The sequence below is a fragment of the Nannobrachium achirus genome (genome assembly GCF_963921795.1).
Source record: "Nannobrachium achirus genome assembly, chromosome: 16".
NCBI classification, from domain to species: domain Eukaryota; kingdom Metazoa; phylum Chordata; class Actinopteri; order Myctophiformes; family Myctophidae; genus Nannobrachium; species Nannobrachium achirus.
In genome coordinates this window covers 38795974-38814600 of record NC_137823.1, presented here as the reverse complement: position 1 = coordinate 38814600, position 18627 = coordinate 38795974, and the positions used below count along the sequence as shown (strand labels likewise).

The 18627-nt window shown below is 44.1% G+C and overlaps 2 protein-coding genes across 2 annotated transcripts; one reads left to right on the top strand and one right to left on the bottom strand.

Moving 5' to 3' along the window:
* Positions 1-51: 51 nt before the first annotated feature.
* rhov (ras homolog family member V) lies at positions 52-5137 on the bottom strand. The gene is made up of 3 exons (XM_080744076.1): positions 4814-5137; positions 3393-3451; positions 52-2804 (listed from the first exon to the last, which is right to left on the bottom strand). The coding sequence occupies exons 1-3, from the start codon at positions 5016-5018 to the stop codon at positions 2355-2357; spliced, it is 714 nt and encodes a 237-aa protein (XP_080600202.1). The 5' UTR covers positions 5019-5137; the 3' UTR covers positions 52-2354.
* Positions 5138-5905: 768 nt separating this feature from the next.
* On the top strand, positions 5906-18260 carry vps18 (VPS18 core subunit of CORVET and HOPS complexes). Its single transcript, XM_080743952.1, has 11 exons — positions 5906-6207; positions 6796-6937; positions 7878-7969; positions 8398-8648; positions 9526-9879; positions 10552-11169; positions 11739-12014; positions 12719-13087; positions 13427-13636; positions 14779-15015; positions 16407-18260. The coding sequence occupies exons 1-11, from the start codon at positions 6105-6107 to the stop codon at positions 16710-16712; spliced, it is 2958 nt and encodes a 985-aa protein (XP_080600078.1). The 5' UTR covers positions 5906-6104; the 3' UTR covers positions 16713-18260.
* The last annotated feature ends 367 nt before the right edge of the window (positions 18261-18627 follow it).

The window sequence follows — 18627 nt, the reverse complement described above, 5'->3', positions numbered from 1 at the left end:
CCACCCACCACCACCTCTGTTTTTTGTTACAAATGGACCCCTGGCGTTAACGTCCAGGTTCCTGGCAGCTTGGAGGAGGAGGGGGGATGGTTTGTCGGCAGGGGTGGAACCCACAGCCTCCAGCGGTGTATCTGTCTTTACAGATGCAGATTTGTCAGGCCTGAAAAGCCCAGGGATTAACCCCGAGCACTCACACACACACACACACACACACACACACACACACACACACACCCTTCAGCAAACCTCCGGGCCACGGGAACGGACTGGGGAGAAGTCACGAATAAAGCGTCTCTCTGATCTATCAGCTCTTTAATCAGAAGCAGGGACCACGTTTGTATCTGATCTGTCGCTTACAAAGCACCCCTGCTGAGACCCCGCTTGTTGCTAAAAATGACCGCCGGGTGTCAAGTGTCGGCGGGTGTTAAAGATGACCGGCGAGTGTTAAATGAAAGTGTTGGGCAGTGTAATGTGTTACTGTAATATTACTTTCTCCGGTTAACTAATGTAACTTATTACATTTGCCGAAACAGTAATAACATTACAGTTATTCATCTTTGAGTAACCAAGTTATAATGAACACAAGTGTGTTTTTAGGCTATATTATGCCTATATTTCATACTCCATAGGTGAAAAAAAAGAGAACAGATCTACAAGCTATCGTCATGTTGCGACACATTGTAGAAGCTTGTAGATCTGTTATTTCTAACCACACGTCCACTCGTGAAATCATGAAAGGTAATATAATAACTTGTAATGTAACTAGTTACTCTTCATAGTTCATACCAATTCCTAAGTAACTTAATATTATTTCTTTTTTTAAAGAAGTAGTAAGTGACTATACTATTAAGTTGTCTCAGTCGGGTGGAAACCTCATATTTCCAAAACTGTAACTTTTCAGGATTCGAATTCATAAGAAGCTAAAGTAGCAGAACTACTTTTAGATTCGATGCTTTTGTATGACGCTATAGTAGGATTCATTAATTTACGAAAATACACAAAAAGTTCGAATATAGAGATAAGAGGTTTCTCTCCCGACAGCAAACAAAGTTAATTAGGCCCAACACTGGTTTACTTTAAAACGTCAACTCCCAGTGGTTGTTAAACGTTGTGGATTGAGCGCCAGAGGCCAGGTGATAACGGTGCGATGCTGACCAGGAAGGCTTTCACATGCAGGTAAGAACTGAGTACCTTTACAATGGAGCCTTCAGACTCCTGCTGCATATGAATGGAGCATAAACAGCCCAGCCCTGAGAGAAGAACAATAAGACACGATTGCCTTCAATCTTATCACACACTCTGGTCTTTTCTCTCTATCACACACACACAAACACACAGAGACACACACATACACTGCAGGCAACAACAGAACAGACAGCCACCCAGACCTGCCAATCCGCAGCACATTATTATTATTTCCATGACTGTTCGTTTCCCCGTTCCGACAGACAGACAGAGCGTTCGTTCAGCTGATTCTCAGTCCGACGACTCACTGTCTCTTTCAGTTGATTCATATGACAGAAGACGTGTTGCTCTTTGATTGCTTCATCACAGCGCAAGTCGCTGCGTTGTTTTTTCATTGTCTGTTTACACAAAGCAGACGAGCGTGTGAAACACGTAGCTGACACTGCAGGGCTGAAAGATTGAAAGATGACACCCTTGACCGAGTGCCAACGGGAGACGACTCAGCTGAGAGAGAGATGAAAATCCCCAGAATCCCAACTGTTGCCTCCCGTAGAGCTCGCTGTTGGAAGTACCCAAATCTCCCCTCCACCTAGGGCTCACTTCCGTTTTATGTCACTGTTTTTGCATGAAGTGGAGCAAGGCGAGAGGAAGGGGATTGTTGGCTCCAATAAATCTCAATCTGGGGTCTGATTGCGGGCCCCCCTTGGGGGGTTGCCAAAGATCACAGGGACCATCTGAGGCCATGTCTGTTTTTTGGAGGTAGTCCAAAAAAACTAAACAAAAAAACATGTTGCAAGTTGCTTTGCTGCACTTTGTCTGCCTGTATGTTCTCAATGTGATATCAGTCCAGCTCGTCATCATATGGAAATAATTTTTCAAAAAAAGGTTTCCAAAACAGCCGATCTACAACCTCCTCATCTCTCAAGTGAGCTTGTGGATTGGCTAATTCGGAAACTGTTTGAAAGGGGCCTAAGTGGAAAAACACAAGTGCGTCCGTGCGTGCATGCTTGCACGTTTAGGGGGGTGGGGGGTCTCAGGTTTTGTCAGATGTATAAAGAAAGCAGGGCGCCTCCAAGGAAAATAGATTGGGTTCCAACTGCAATAAATAACACTCGACTCGAGTTCTGTCCACGACCCCCCACCGAGAGAGAGGGGCGGCTCAGTCCAGTTCATACAAAACAGAAGAACTTCTTCCAGCTACACCTGGAGAAAGCCTTGGCCTTCCTCTCGGATGACCGCCTCTTCTTCACCTTGCGTGTCTTGTGCTTGATGGCGGCGAAGATGCCGGCGTCGAACGCCTCCTTCAGGTTCTTCTGCGTCAGCGAGGAGCACTCCACGTAGTCCGACGCTCTGATCTTCTCCGCCAGGCTCCGGGCCCTCGCGGCGGGCACAGGCTTCACGCCGCCGGAGCGGTCCAGCTCGATGAGCACGTTGACGTCGGAGAGGAGGTCCGACTGCGTGCCCACGAGCACGATGGGCGCCGAGGGGTTGCGGGCGCGGATCTCCGGCACCCACTTGCTGGTGACGTTGTGGAAGGAGGTGGGGTTGACCACGCTGAAGCACAGCAGGAAAACGTCGGCGTGGGCGTAGGAGAGCGAGCGGAAGTCGTCGAATTCCTCCTGGTGGGAACAAAGGTGGAGAGGAAACGGGTTAGTTCATGTACTGTTGATCTGACGTCTATCAGTGAAATGAACCTGACATGATTCAGTCTGACTCAGAGCTTCATTGGGTTTCTGTGACAGTGACTTCATGCATGTTGCATAAACCATCTAAAGTGTATGGTTGTCCTCAACTAAATGACTAATAAGTCATAGGACTTGATTTAATCTACAAATTGTGTAAAATAGTGTTTGCTGCATATAACCATACAGAGCAGCCTAACTCAAGTTGTTGAGGTTGAGAACTGACTTAATGTGTTTCAGAATGGATACAGCTGGAATGATTAAATGGTTCTCTAGAATTTAGAGATGCACATGGAGGGAGGGGTGGGATCAATTAACTAAGTCCAAATTGACTGATTAATCAATTAATCGACAATGAGGGGGCAGTCCTACAGCAGTGAAAGCCAAACAACGTCGCAATGCGACACGATGTGAGCTTCCAGATCTGAAATAAATATGGAGATAAGAGGTTTCTGCCCCCCGACAGCAACAACTTTCTTGTTGTCATGACCATGATAAATATTAAATATGTATGAATATTCGTACCTGTCCAGCGGTGTCCAGCAGCTGAACTCTGACAGGGGTTCCTTCCACTTGGACCTGGCCTGTAAGGAGGAGAGGCACAGGGACATGAGTCAGAGACGCACAAACTTCCAGTCAAAGAACAGAGTCACACACCGGCTGTGTGTGCCATGTCTGCTTATTATAAGCGACTTTGGGCTTGTTTTTCTGTATATTTGCTCGTAAATATTGGTAGTGGGCCTGGCGGGTTGTGTTTTTTTGGGGCTTGTTCAAAGTGTAGTTGCTTATTTGGGCATGCCTTCCTAAATGTTGTTTAAAACCAGTGGTTCTCAAACATTTTCCATGTCAAGGACCTCCAAATCAATATGTATTTGATCACAGACACCAAACTACGGGATCACACGTTGTGTACTTGTAGATCGGTTATTTTTCAAATAGCCGATGTATATCGATTTAAAGTGCTTCTTTTGGGCTTGTTTTCATAGACCTGGTTGCTTATTCTCTCTCACACAATCTGGCAAGACTGGTTGCAATAGAGAACACACTGCTGTGGAATCTCTTTATTAAGTTATAACGCAGTTGCTAGAAGTTGCCAGTGCATGCCACTGACTTCCTTGTTGATTGATTGAACACTTTATTAGTCAGAAATACAAACAGCCTTTGGTAGTGGTAGGCTACAGTATAGACATTAGACATTAAAGCTAAAAGGATAACACAAAAAAAGTCCAGGGGACTTGTTTACATTGTAGTCCTATGTTTTCAATTCATCAATATAGCACACACAATTAACACACAATACATGCTGTCAACAAATACAAACACTATATGTTACTAAAGACATGGGAAACATTTGCCTTCCCTTTTGGTCTCCTGATAGAATAGACGTTTAACAAACTTGAACAATTTTAATTGTAGGCCTATTCAAATGTTTTTCTTGCACTTTGTCCTATTAAAATAAACGTTTTTAATGAGTTTCAATGCATTTACCATAGCCTAGTTTAAAAAAGAAAGAAAGGAAAAAGCGTGTTTTATTTGGGAAAATTAAATCCCGTTTGGCCGGTGTCTGACTTTCTCTAGATCAGTGGTCAAATATCTTCATGTCACGGACCACACATTATATAGGCCTATATGGGAGCCCCAAGACTTGTTGTTAAAACAATTCAAGATTATTCCTAACTGTAATAATAATAATAGCCTAATAATAGGCTAATAATAGCAGATCTACATGCGTTGTTAACTTGAAGATTGGCTGGAATATCCGAAATAATACAATTGTTTAAAACTTATGATTGATGCTCGGATATAGCATTAGTAGTCTATATCCTAAAGACATTTTGCTGGGGACCCTAGGGAGAAAAAAAAAACCTTCAATTATAGATAGTTTTTTTTTTTATATGCCTATATAAATTCTAATTCTGGAATAACATAAATGCAGGAGAACTCACCGGAGAAGACGTCGAAGCCCGTCTGCTTGTATTCAACAGGGTACCCATTGGAGGTGTAGCTGACTATCATGCTGGTCTTGCCCACGGCCGGGTCTCCGACCAGCATGCAGTTGATTGCGCCGCTCTGGAGCTCGTCCTCCTGGCTGAAGCCGCAGGCAGACGGCACTCTGGACTCATGGTGGAAGTAATCCATGTGGGGTGGCATGTCGAGAACAACATTAACGTCCTAAAAAACTACTGGGATAATGATCACCACTGCTGCTGACTGAGACAACTGTTTATGTACGCACTGCAGTATGTCTATGTCTGTCTACTATGTATGGTCTGTCCTCTACTGTAGTTCCAGTGTGAATGCCGAGTGACGAAATGCGGGTGTCGGATTTTAACTCTCCGCCCCAGTCAGACAGGTTGTGTGATTTGCATATGGATAAAGCCACGCCCTCTCTGCGTCATTTACCCCCATTCAAAAAAATCCCTTTGATTGACACACAAGTGGTGGGATGGGAAGTTGAGTAGTAGGCCTACTGTAATAGATAGATTGATTTACTCAAGTACCTGTACTGTATTGATTTACTGTAGTCTGCAGCACACACACACCACTCAAAGTTTTCATATCAAGGGCCCCCAAATTGATATGTATGTGGCCGTGGACCCCCATCTCAAAATTATTTTGAGATTGATTTGAGTTAAAATGCTTTTAAAATATGTATTGGCTACTGATTTTTCAAAAATAGAATACCTGCAATTTTTTGAATAGTGAAAGAGTATTAAATAAGGTTAAAGTTATTGTGAAGCTATAGCCTTCTATTGCTGAGGACCCCCTGGAACCCCTCCCTCCAAGACCCCCTTTGGAAAGCAAAGCTGTAGCCTATCAAGTACAATTCTTCTGACTGGTACTTTTTTACTTTACTATTATATTATTATCATCATCATTATTATTATTATTATTTCTACAACAAAATCAGCTAAATAAGTCAGCATAAGGAATGGTGATCTACTGCTAAAATGTGAGAGAACTGCGACCCCTGCTGCCAAACGAACAGCATTACATCAACTCTGGTCACATGACCCAACACACAGCTATCACCTGACTGTCTGTCTGGACACACGGAAGCTATGCTACTGTGTCATGTTTACTTATTATTCCATAATTTAATACCCTAACAATCATAGCGTATTCAGCACTTCCTTTCAAATAGACGCATGAAGAAGGCGGCGCCATAATAGGTTCTGTATCAGCAGGGACGCTTATGTTCTAAGCGTTTTCTGATTAAATTAAGCAACAATAATAATGGCTTCCATTCTGGATGAATACGAGGACTCGCAGAACACCAGGCAGTCCGTCCAGCAGTACAGCCGCCTACAGGCTACTAACATCGGGATCACACACTCAGGTACACCGGGGAGCTTGGTGCTCTGCTGGCTGCTGGGGCCCCTCAAGAGATGTTCAATATGATTCTCATACTTCTTTACCAAACCAAACCACTCTGATCCTCCTGACATGTCCTTTGACATGAAAATATTAGGGACCCCTCAAAATTGTTAATGCATTTGGTTGAGGACCCCAATTTGATGACCACTATTATGTGCTTAGACTTGTATCAGAAGACTATCATAGATTGATTGATTGATTACTTTATTAAATAAAGTTTATATTTAAAGTTTTAAATACAATTTGATTTGAGTTGAATACTTTATTAGAAGTTTGCATAGGGCTTATAGGTACGGGACTACAGTCAACTACAAGGTCAACTAGACCACAAGAAAGCTTTTGGGCTTGTTAAATAAATGGTATTTACAGTAAAAAAGAACAGGGCGGGGTCACTATCATAGATTTATTTTAATCAAATCGATTAAAAAGACATCTATCATAGTCTTGATCCAAGGCTAGGTTAACAACATAGCTATAAATACCACACAACATTAGTGTTTATTGTCTCATAAATGTTTAAGTTTGTCATTTTGTGTTTTGTCCTCCCAAGGTTTTGTGAACGTCAGACTGGAGGAGGAGAAGCCGATATTCAACAAGCAAAGGATCGATTTCACCCCACCAGAGAAGATCAACCACTTTGCTGTGTGCAACAATCAGCTGTGCATGAGCCTGGGCAAAGACACACTACTGAGGTTATAACAAGCCCTTTATCACAGCTAATGACACAGTAGTACACACTATTAAGGATCATCCAAGATTGTGGGGCAACCTGATTGGATTTGCTGTGATCATGCAATACAACACGTGTTGATTACACATTGTCTTTGCATTGAATACAGAGGTATCGTAACACCTGGTTACGATTGGCTTATTACTGATAGCAGTGTAGTAGCATGTTATCTCTAATCGCGTCATTTATCTACTCTATTCTATGCGATTGGAAATGTTGAGTTGTAGTAGTCATACAATGAATGACAAATGAGTGGATTTCCTGATTTACATTGTTTGAATGTAGCTGTAGCCAGGGTTCCCACGATCCTTGAAATGGTTCGAAAATGAAAAAAGTCCAGACCTGGAAAAGGTTTGGATTTAATCAAATGTTTTGGAAAATGTTTGGATATATATTACATCGATTTGGGCTATTGATTTTGTCCCAAAACACGTCCAGCATTACATGAAATACGAGTAGCCTAATGTATACAGGACATCACATGACAAAAAGAATAGATCTATGTTTCATCTGTGGTCTTTTTGTCACGTATTTTGCACGTGTTGCATGTGTAAGAGCCTCATTATTGCACCTCTTGGCCTGGAAATTAGGTAAAATACTTTGGAAAGGTTTTGAAATGACATATTAAAAAATGTGTGGGAACCCTGTGTAGCTAATAGACCTATATGTGTCGCATGCACATATAATATGTACTACAGTATGTATGTAACTGGTAACTATGTAATGTCACTTATGGTGGTGATACATAACTTACTCCGTCGTCTGTGTCGTGTGGAAACCTCATATAACATGTAGCAGATCTACAAGCTCAAAACGTGTCGCTTTCCTTGCGGATCTGCTACTTTTGATGTGTTTTTGTGATCCATTGTATCATTTGTAATGAGATGTTGTTGTCTGTTCAGGATCGACCTGGCCAAGCCGGATCAGCCCAACCACATCGAGCTGGGGAGGAAAGATGACACTAAAGTACACAAGCTATTCCTGGACCCCACAGGTGACGCAAAAAAAACTAAAACTAAACACACGCGTTATAATAATGTCAAGTCACTCACGTCAAATGACTCTGTGAGTCAGTCTGATGCTCTGTGTTATCATGCAATGCCAGGCTTTCTAAAGAGCGCATTATTTATCATGTGGGCTGAGAATGTATTTTTTTTAATTGCAAAAATAGCAGATCTGCAAGCTCACGTGCCATGTTTTGAGCTTGTAGATCTGATATTTTGGTGCTTTTGTGTGACACTGTAGTATGATGAAGTAGGACATTACTTACGTAAAAAAAAAGTTAGAATATGAATGGAGATAAGACAATATGCGAAGATATGCAAATACTGGATACAGCATACTGTATGTAAAGAAACATCTGTTATTTTTGCTTGAATCCATGATGTAATAATGACCTGTCCTTTGTCTCATCACAATTAGGTTCCCATCTGGTGATCAGCCTGAGCACCAGTGAGTGTCTCTACCTGAACAGAAACACACAGAAGGTGCGCAGCCTGTCCCGCTGGCGAGGCCACCTCATCGAGAGCGTGGGCTGGAACAAGCTGCTGGGCACCGAGGCCAACACGGGCCCCATCCTGGTGGGCACCAGCCAGGGCATCATCTTCGAGGCCGAGATCTCAGCCACGGAGGGCAGCCTGTTCAACACCAACCCAGACCAGTACTTCAAACAGGTGGGGGGGGGGGGGGGGGTTGGACATGTTGAGGTTGGTTTGCAGAAGGTGACATACCCATTTCGTGTTTCGGTTTTGATTGGCAGCAGATTTGAACAGGAAACGCACGTATCATGTTTGTTTCTGGTTCGAAGCAAACAAGCCATGGAACTGATGAACCGTTGACAGGTATGCCACCTTCTGTCAACCTGGGACTACAGTTATGCACTGAGCTTTTTACTGTCAATGCACTCTGCTGCTGCAAAATAGGGAGACCAGGTTGAAAGTAATACAAATTCAGGCACATTGGCTGCATAATTGACTGGAAATGGTTAGTGATAAAGTATATAAAGCTTCAATAGATCCACTGAATTTATATACAGTAATTACAGGTCACTACACTCTACACCACACATGGGCAACATACGGCTCGGGGGCCGGACCCGGCCCTTTGATCATCTCAATCCGGCCCTTGAAGAAAAACAAAATGACCCCCCAAAAGGTCATTAAAAGGCAGCATATCTTCAATTAATGTACCATTTGAGTACATACCTGCATTCCATATTCCATCCGAATATACTCAAATGTTAAATGTTTATAATGTAACAGTGAAACAGTCTGCCATGGATCCATAATTATAATATATAAAATGAAATGTGTCTGATAATGTGAGTGATACAGTACAGCTGTAGAACAAAAAAATAGTTGACCATATTGTAAATGGTTGTGTCTATCAAATTCATGCAGTTTTAACATAATTCAGCAACATGTGTTTTAATTTTCAATTCAATAGTGTGGCCCTTCTTTCATTTCATCAAAGTCAGTATGGCCCCCTGGGAAAAAAAGCTGCCCACCCCTGCTCTACACTGTATGAAATGTGTCCTATTTCCTGGGTCAGGTCCATTCTGTGGAGGAGGACGGCAAACCGGCGCCGGTGTGCTGCCTGGAGGTGGAGCGTGGTCTGGAGAACAAGTACTTCATCATAGCCACCACCCGGAAACGCCTCTTCCAGTTCGTGGGGAAGGTGCCGGAGGGCTCGGAGCAGCAGGGCTTCAGCTCCATCTTCTCCCAGAACCAGGACCTGCTGCCCAGCTTCCAGGAGTTCCCCGTCAACATGGGCTACAGCGAGATCACCTTCTACACCTCCAAGCTGCGCTCCTGTCCCAAGGCCTTCGCCTGGATGATGGGGAATGGAGTTCTGTACGGCCAGCTGGACTACGTCAGGCCCGACTCCCTCCTCAGTGATGTACAGGTAAATAGAGTGTCTGGATTAATGTAGGTGTGCAACAGTTAATCAAATAGTTTATATACAAAAATAAATTCATTTTTAGAGGGAAAACTTTTTTTTTTTAAACTAGCCAAAATAGCTGATCTACAACCTCACCATGGAGCTGCATAGTGGATATTTTGGTGCAGCACTTTTATGACAAAGTATACAAATTTAGGTCTTAAGCTGTGTCCAAACCTGGATGGTTCGAGCGGCGAGATTACATACAAAGTAAATGAAAAGACGAGACGATGCGCGAATGGGCGCGGCGCCAACGATCCGAAAGGGGCGGCACAAACGGTTGCTTCGGTATCTTCGCCCCAGTTGGAAAAATCCAACTGAAGCGACCTTTGCTTCACCCCAACTCCACTCATCGCGTCCTGACAGCCAATCAGCGTTGATGTTGTCCGGAGATACGGAAATGTTTTTGGTGTTATGAGTTGGGACTCCCTTTTTTCCGGGTGTTTCACCTTGATTCCAACGGCACATGATTTTTGTTTTTACCAACGCAGACCTGTGAGACCAAAGTGAAGCGATAGAATGACTAGAATAGAAGAAACAGCTTCAGGTAAGAGGTTAATCAGACAATTTACTTGATTATAAAACATTTATTAAAATTTCAATGCCTCCTTCCTTTTCTCTCTATCCATGTCTCAGGTGTGGGAGTACACGCCCGACATTGACTTTGGCTTCAACAAGCCCATCTCCATCGTGCTGACCCAGTTCCACTTCCTGCTGCTCCTGCCCGACCGCGTCAAGGCCATCTGCACGCTCAACGGCCAGGCGGTGTACGAGGACGTCTTCCCCGACAAGTTCGGCGTGCTGAAGAAGATGATCAAGGATCCGGCGGGCGGCATGGTGTGGATCTACACGGAGAAGGCCGTCTTCCGCTACCACATCCAGCGCGAGGCACGCGACGTCTGGCAGATGTACATGAACATGAGCAAGTTCGACCTGGCCAAGGAGTACTGCCGCGACCGGCCCGAGTGCATGGACACGGTGCTGGCGCGCGAGGCCGACCACTGCTTCGCCAACAAGCGCTACCTGGAGAGCGCCAAGTGCTACGCGCTGACGCAGAACTACTTCGAGGAGATCGCGCTCAAGTTCATCGAGGCGGAGCAGGAGGACGCCCTGAAGGAGTTCCTGCTGAAGAAGCTGAGCAACCTGAAGGCCAGCGAGAGGACCCAGATCACCCTGCTGGTCACCTGGCTGGCAGAGCTCTACCTCAACCGCCTGGGCCGGCTAGAGAGCGACGGGAACACGCTCATCTTCCAGGTTAGCGCTGTCACAATTGTGACATTTTATATTTATTTTTATTTTTTTGGGGCATTGAATAGAGGCGGCAGTAGCTCTGGGGTACAGTGGCCGCTTGAGGAAACGGAAGGTTCCCAGTTCGATCCCAGACTCCCCCAGAGTTAGTGTCAAAGTGTCCTTGAGCAAGACTCTGAACCCCTAACTGCTCCCAATGAGCAGGTTGGTGCATTGCATGATTTCCCCGGCTGTCTGCATATATGAATGTATGGGTGAATGCAATGTAATGTACAATTTGGATATTGATGCACCAGTTACTATATTGTTGCTGTCAGGAGGACCTAATACAATACTGCCCCATTACAGCATCACACAAAAGCATCAAAAGTACAGTAGCAGATCCCTTGCGCTGCATTTGAAGCTTGTAGATCTGCTACTTTTGCTATTTCATTTTTTTTAATCCTGAAAAGTAACTGTTCAGGGCATATTTCCACCCAACAGAGGCGATATTATAAATGCACCATTTACCATGTTTGAAAACAGAAATTGCACAGTCCAGAAGTGACAAGTAACGTCCTATACATACCTCTTAGGAGACCCGCGACGAGTTCCGCCGCTTCCTGGGCGGAGCCAAGCACAAGGAGTGCCTGTTCAACAACCGCTCCACCATCTACGACCTGCTGGCCAGCCACGGCAACGTGGACGACATGGTGTACTTCTCTGTGATCATGCAGGACTACGAGAGGGTCATCTCCCACCACTGCCAGCACGATGACTACAGCGCCGCCCTGGAGGTGCTCTCCAAGCACTGCGACGAGAAGCTCTTTTACAAGTTCTCCCCCGTGCTCATGCAGCACATCCCCAAGAAGGTACACACACATACACTAGGGCTGTCACAATTGTTACATAATCGTCTGATCGCAATTATTTCACATAATCGTAATTAGTCATAATCGTCATAATCGTTTCCATGTTGAAAATATACATATATATTTCCATATTTCCACTATCAATGTTCTTTCTAAAGTATAAAGTTGTCAAATATGTCAGTCATTTCTTAGTATACCGGTATTTAGGTTATGTGTCATATCTGTGTCAAATAGTGTTTCTATTTCTCTGTACTTGCCTGTATCTTTGTTTCATCCTTATTGCGGTACTTCTATGAAAACTGAAAATCCCTGGGGATTAAAAAAGGTCATTGTCCTTGTTTCCCAACAGTGGTTCAGGAGTCTCGGGACCCACGGACACATTTTTATGGGTCCCTTAATTTTTTGTTTCCTACATTTTGTTTTTAATTATTATTTCAAAACATTTCCAAAAAAAAGATCCACAAAAAGCGAAGATTTTCATGAATAAAAAAAATTAATATATATTGTTTTATTACATTTGAAATCTAAGAAATTACATACATTTGACAACAAATGTAGTTGTCAGAAGTAGTGAAAATAGCCGATCACTTCGCACTGCGTTGTGAGCTTGTAGATCTGCTATTTTCACTAGTTTGCAGCCCGGGCAAATGTCTAATTTAGCTTTTGGGTCACAAGCTAAACAGTTTGGGAACCACTGTGTTTAGGTGGTGGACGCCTGGATCCAGATGGGGAAGCGCTTGGACCCCAAGAAGCTGATCCCGGCCCTGATGAACTACAGCCAGATGGGCAGCACCCAGCAGATCAACGAGACCATCCGCTACATGGAGTTCTGCGTCTACCAGCTCACCGTCACCGAGGAGGCCATCCACAACTACCTGCTGTCGCTCTACGCCAAGTACAAGCCCGACTCCCTGCTCTGGTACCTGGAGCAGGCGGGGACCCACGCCTCGGAGATCCACTACGACCTGAAGTATGCCCTGAGGCTCTGCGCCGAGCACGGCTTCCTGCAGGCCTGCGTCCTGGTCTACCGGATCATGGAGCTCTACGAGGAGGCCGTGGATCTGGCCTTGAAGGTACGTCGATGTCACGTTTTCAAAATCGTATGTGGGTTGCAATGTGTGACTGCCACAGAGCTGACATGATTTATGTAGGCCCGGCTGGTGGCATTATTCCAGAGCCTTTGAAAGCCTCCAGACGCAGAATCCAGTGGAAAGTATGTCCGACTTGAATGCTCATTCAGGTGACAATCAAAATAGGGATATCAAAGTGAGAGGAATAACATGAATTCAGTTATATTTCATCTCTTATATTGATATTTTAATATCAACATACTGTAAGTAATTTATTTTATTTGCCATGTTTGTATTCGACAAACGCCGTGAACTGGTGTTGACCTGCGGCATTCCTCTCAGGTGGACGTGGACTTGGCCAAGTCGTGCGCCGACCTGCCCGAGGATGACGAGGAGCTGAGGAAGAAGCTGTGGCTGAAGATCGCCCGTCACGTGGTCCAGGAGGAGAAGGACGTGAAGAAGGCCATGAACTGCCTGTCCAGCTGCAACCTGCTCAAGATAGAGGACATTCTGCCCTTCTTCCCTGACTTCGTCACCATCGACCACTTCAAGGTTTTTTGGATTGATGGAATACTTTATTAGTCAGAATAAATGTAAACAGCCAGTGGTACAGTAAGACGTCAAGGCTAAAAGGATAACACAAACATTGTGGTCCTATACTCAATTCATCAAACAGCATACAAAAATAATACATGTTATCAACAAATACAAAACACTATACACATGTACAAAGGAGAAAAAGTAAAAATTGTGGCAGTGAATGAAACCTCCTTTAGATTTTTGAGTGCCGCTCCTACATCTGGCTTTGTGTATATGTCCGTCCGTCCATCCGTCCGTATATGTGTCCCGCAGAGCTTATCATTAGCCAAGCTTTGCGGGATGCTTAATGAAATGAACCGATCTTTTACATTTACCTCCACTTGTGGTCTCTTGGTGGATGTTTTTTCACAACAATTTTGAAAGAGTGATACACATCCTTCAAATTCAAAAATAGCTTAAGTTACAAATATCTACAAGCTTGCAGAACTGCTACTTTTGTTGCTTTCGTGTGCCGCTGTAGTATGAAGTAGAGTGTCAATTTATGAGTAAAAAAAAGAATAATAAGTGGTTTCTCCCTGTCAGCAACATTATCCGGCATTAACCCATTTAGGCCTAGAATTATTGAATGCTTTAACCAGTGAAAAATAGCAGATATACAAGCTTGCAAGCTTGTAGATCTTCTATTTTTGAAAAAGTCGTGAAAATGTGTGCAAATCTTTGACTATGTATTTTCAAAGCGAACGTTTGTAACTCAAATTTTGCTTCTGGGGGGTTCCTGGAACTAGATATTTTGAGATGGGGGTCCGTGGCCAAATAAATATCAGTTTGGGGGGTCCTTCACATGAAAGAGTTGACATAGTAGTCTCTCAAGAACAGACTAACTGAGCTCCATTTAAGTGAAAAGGACCTTTTCTTTGACAAACAAAAAAACCTTAGAAGGATTCAAAAGACACTTATAGAATCGGGTCAAAATTCGAATCTTCACGATTTTTCAAAAATAGCAGATCTACAAGCTCGCAGCGCAGCACTCGGTGCCGCACTGTGTGCTTGTATATCTGCTATTTTTCACTGGTTAAAGCATTCGATAATCCTAGGCCTATCGTGTGTGTGTGTGTGTGTGTGTGTGTGTGTGTGTGTGTGTGTGTGTGTGTCAGGAGGCCATCTGCAGCTCCCTGGAGGAGTACAACCAGCACATCGAGGAGCTGAAGCAGGAGATGGAGGAGGCCACGGAGAGCGCCAAGCGCATCCGCGAGGACATCCAGGAGATGAGGAACAAGTACGGCATGGTGGAGTCCCAGGAGAAGTGTGCCGCCTGCGACTTCCCCCTGCTCAACAGACCCTTCTACCTGTTCCTGTGTGGACACATGTTCCACTACGACTGCCTCATCCAGGTACCACACCAGTAGGGTCCCAGCCAGGGGGGTCCCCAGCTAAAGTATAGCGTCACAAACATGTTAACCACTTTAACCATTATTTTATACTTGGTTACTATTACTTTTGAGATGGGAGTCTGCACATGAAAAGGTTTGAGGACCACTGTAATACACTGATTACCACCTTGTTTGAACCACTTGAACCTTAAAATAGCAGAATTAAAAAGTAAGCGTTATGTTATACTTCATCTCACAATCGTGGAACAATAGAGAAAATAGCCACGGCGGTATAGCTCAGGGGTAGAGAAACCGTTAGAGCAGGAAGGGTTCCCAGTTCGAATCCAGGCTCCCCCTGAGTTAATGTCGAAGAGTCCTTGAGCAAGACTCTGAACCCCTAGTTGCTCCCGGTGAGTAGGTTGGTGAATTGCATGGTTTCCTCCGCCTCTGGTGTATGAATGTGTGTGTGAATGGGTGAATGTAATGCAAAATCTATGTAAAGCGCCTTGGATAAAAGCGCTATATAAATGCACCATTTACCATTTAGCCGAGCTTCACTTTGTTAGCCCGCAGATCTGCTATTTACACAAATTCCTTTTGAATTTCTTTAGATAATGTTCACCTATAATGACATGCCCAAAATAAGAATAGATGACTAATCTACAACTAAACTAAATGATTAACTCTTTTGCCACCGAACGAACGTTCGTTTCTTTTTTCATGCGGCGACGCCGCCATACCGAAAGTTCGTTCTTTTCCCCGGCAGAGCCTGTCTGAGCAGATGGGGGTTCGCGGGTTTCTGCAGCAGAAGTAGCGCCAGTAACAATAATGGCGGTGGGATCACTTTTCTGGTCGTTTTTTCAGCCTGGCTCTACTTTCTCTATTTCTGTGCAACTGGAAAACTGATGCAACCGAGAGAGAAGGGAGAGCCTCTCGCTTCATAATGGCGGCTCCTATAATGTTGTGAATGTTTTTTCGTGATTGCATGAGAGATGTGCCCGTCTTTTACACAAGACCGCGATTGGAAATAATGGATGGTTATTTTTCTATAAAAATCGCAAAGGTAAGCTACTTTGATGGCCGTGAGCACACTATTAACATCCTAAATGGAAGTGAAAGTTACTCATTTTTTAGCGATGCTCCTGGAAGGAGCTAACCTCCAACATCTGGCTTCGTCCGGGTCCCAAAACATTTCTGGGATCTGAAGCGTGGCCTACCTCTTGGCACAAAGCACTCAAAGTTGTGCCAAAGGCCAATACGCCCAGGGTCACATTGGCCGAGCTTCTTGTGACGCTTAATGAAATTAACTCATAAATAGCACAGCTCTGCGCTCACGTCACACTAGGTGTGATTGTTTTTCATAATCAATGAAATGGACTGTGTGATTAAGTGTAATAATCGTGATATTTCAGGAGGTGACCCCTCACCTGACCACCTACAAGCAGAGTCGTCTGGACGACCTGCAGAAGAAGCTGTCGGCCGCCGCCCTGTCGTCCCGCTCCCGCCATCGCCCGGCGGCGCCCAAGGAGGGCGAGGGCGACACCGCCAGCCTGGGCAAGGGCAGCGCCAGTGGCAGCAGCCGCGAGCAGATCAAGTCGGACATTGACGACATCGTGGCGTCCGAGTGCGTGTACTGCGGCGAGCTGATGATCAAGTCCATCGACAAGCCGTTCATCGACCCGCTCAAGTTCGAGGAGGAGAGGGACAGCTGGTTGTGAACGAGAACGGTTCGTGTCTCGGTCGCTCGATCGGTTGGCGTGGGATCGATCCGCTCAGCGATGATGGGGATTCTTCTTGCCCGCTGAGAACGCCCACTAGCCTGACAAACAACCCCCACAACCGGCTTCATTTGGTTTCAGCGTGTTTGTGTTGTTGACAGTTTTTGAGGCTGACCTGGAGAACTTTGCACCCGCTACGCAGGGGAATGCATATAGGCCGTGTTCAGTCCAGACAGACCGGTGCCTCAGATAAATCAGATTTGCGGCCTGTGATCCAAATGGGAATCAGATTGGTTTTGATCAGTTCTGTTCAAAGAGGAGATTGTATGCACATCTTGTACCTGTATTTTGGCCAGCTGTTGGACTTCAAGGCAAGAATCAAAGAACGTAAAACATCTGCACACTGGTTTTAAAAAAAAATATATATAATACAGGATAATAATCCTAATATAGTTTGGGAGCTTTAAAACCAGTGTACAGATCTTTACCTTACCTATTACTTGTACCTATTAAGTCTTAACACCCAAAAAATATCCACATGGAAAATGGAGATTTTTGCTTATCAGATTTGACCCGCATTCCTACTAGCTGGTATGAAATGTGATTCAAATCTGATTTCTACAGATGTGTCTTAGTCTGGACACTCTGACACTGAAGCCTGATTTTATACTCTGTTGTACGACCATGTCGCTCATCGAAAATAGCAGATCTATAAGCTATTGTTCTACAATATGGGTTGCTTTAGGCTACATTGATATTTACACTGTAGTGTGGGAGGGATTGATTTCGATATGTCACAGACACTCAAAATGTAACTGTCACTCCACTTGCAAGAAAGGAGCTTGTAGATCGGCTATTTTCAGTAAGCAAATACTGTCATATGTCGGAGTATAGGTTTTAAGCATTACGCACACACATTTAATATTATGTTGATAGTACAGCAAACCGACACAGATAACTCGACAATGTCTGAATAATACATAAACCTGATCTGGTCACTTGCAATAACAGTTTGGACAGTCAAATGGGATTTGCTGGCGCTTCTGAGCAAAGCCTTAGCGATAGAGGCCATGATTTGACTGTCGTTTTGACACAGCGAAGATGGGATGAATACCCCCACCCACACACAAGTGGATGTATGTGGCTTTAATATAACAATGCCTGAGCGGTACCTATGTGGATGTATGTGCCTGCTACCCCAGTCACCCTAGCTAAATGGTTGATAGTCAGGAAGGTAGGAACCAAATGGATCCTTAGACAACTCGAACCTGGGGTTTGGGCTAATGTATATCAAACTGTGAAGAAGTTTGAAAATCACTGGTGAAGAGAAAGAGACACTGCACGTGCTCGGATAAGGTTGCCAGTGGAGACGTATTTAAATGATGCACTTGTTTGTGTGTAACAGCTACAGCTTTGCGTTGTATCTGTCATTCTCCTGTCTGTTTATTACCCTCTCTAAAGCTTAAAGCTGCAATACCAGAACTAACTTTAATTAAAACAATGTTTAACCAATCTGTATGGTAGAGTATGTTAATGTTAACAGTGGTAACAGAGGTTGTAGGGGATATAAGAAGGGTGGGCACTGGGCAGGGAAGGACACTAAGGAAGAGTGGGCAGACTGGGCACCTTGATGTAAAATCTATTTTGGCCAAAATGTTATTGTCTTAAGCAATGTAAAGTATGTGATTTTAACACACTTTACATCATTATCAGACTTAAACGTAAACCCAAAATGAGTGGATATAAAGGTCTTGTAGAAATATTAGACCTTATTTGTCAAATGTTCTATCATGTATAGATTGACATATACTTTATGTTACTTTAGACCGTTTTGGACCAAATAGACAATTTTATGTTGAGGTGCTCACACTTCCTTAGTGCCCACTTTTCCTGTTACCGTGGGGGGATAATCTCC

Excerpts from the sequence above, each read along its gene's own strand:
- vps18 (XM_080743952.1), top strand. The coding sequence starts at position 6,105 with ATGGCTTCCATTCTGGATGAATACGAGGACTCGCAGAACACCAGGCAG. Across the intron at positions 11,170-11,738 it reads GGAACACGCTCATCTTCCAG|GAGACCCGCGACGAGTTCCG; the intron begins GTTAGCGCTGTC and ends CATACCTCTTAG. Across the intron at positions 13,637-14,778 it reads TCACCATCGACCACTTCAAG|GAGGCCATCTGCAGCTCCCT; the intron begins GTTTTTTGGATT and ends TGTGTGTGTCAG.
- rhov (XM_080744076.1), bottom strand. The coding sequence starts at position 5,018 with ATGCCACCCCACATGGATTACTTCCACCATGAGTCCAGAGTGCCGTCT. Across the intron at positions 3,452-4,813 it reads GGGCTTCGACGTCTTCTCCG|GCCAGGTCCAAGTGGAAGGA; the intron begins GTGAGTTCTCCT and ends TCCTCCTTACAG. Across the intron at positions 2,805-3,392 it reads TGCTGGACACCGCTGGACAG|GAGGAATTCGACGACTTCCG; the intron begins GTACGAATATTC and ends TGTTCCCACCAG.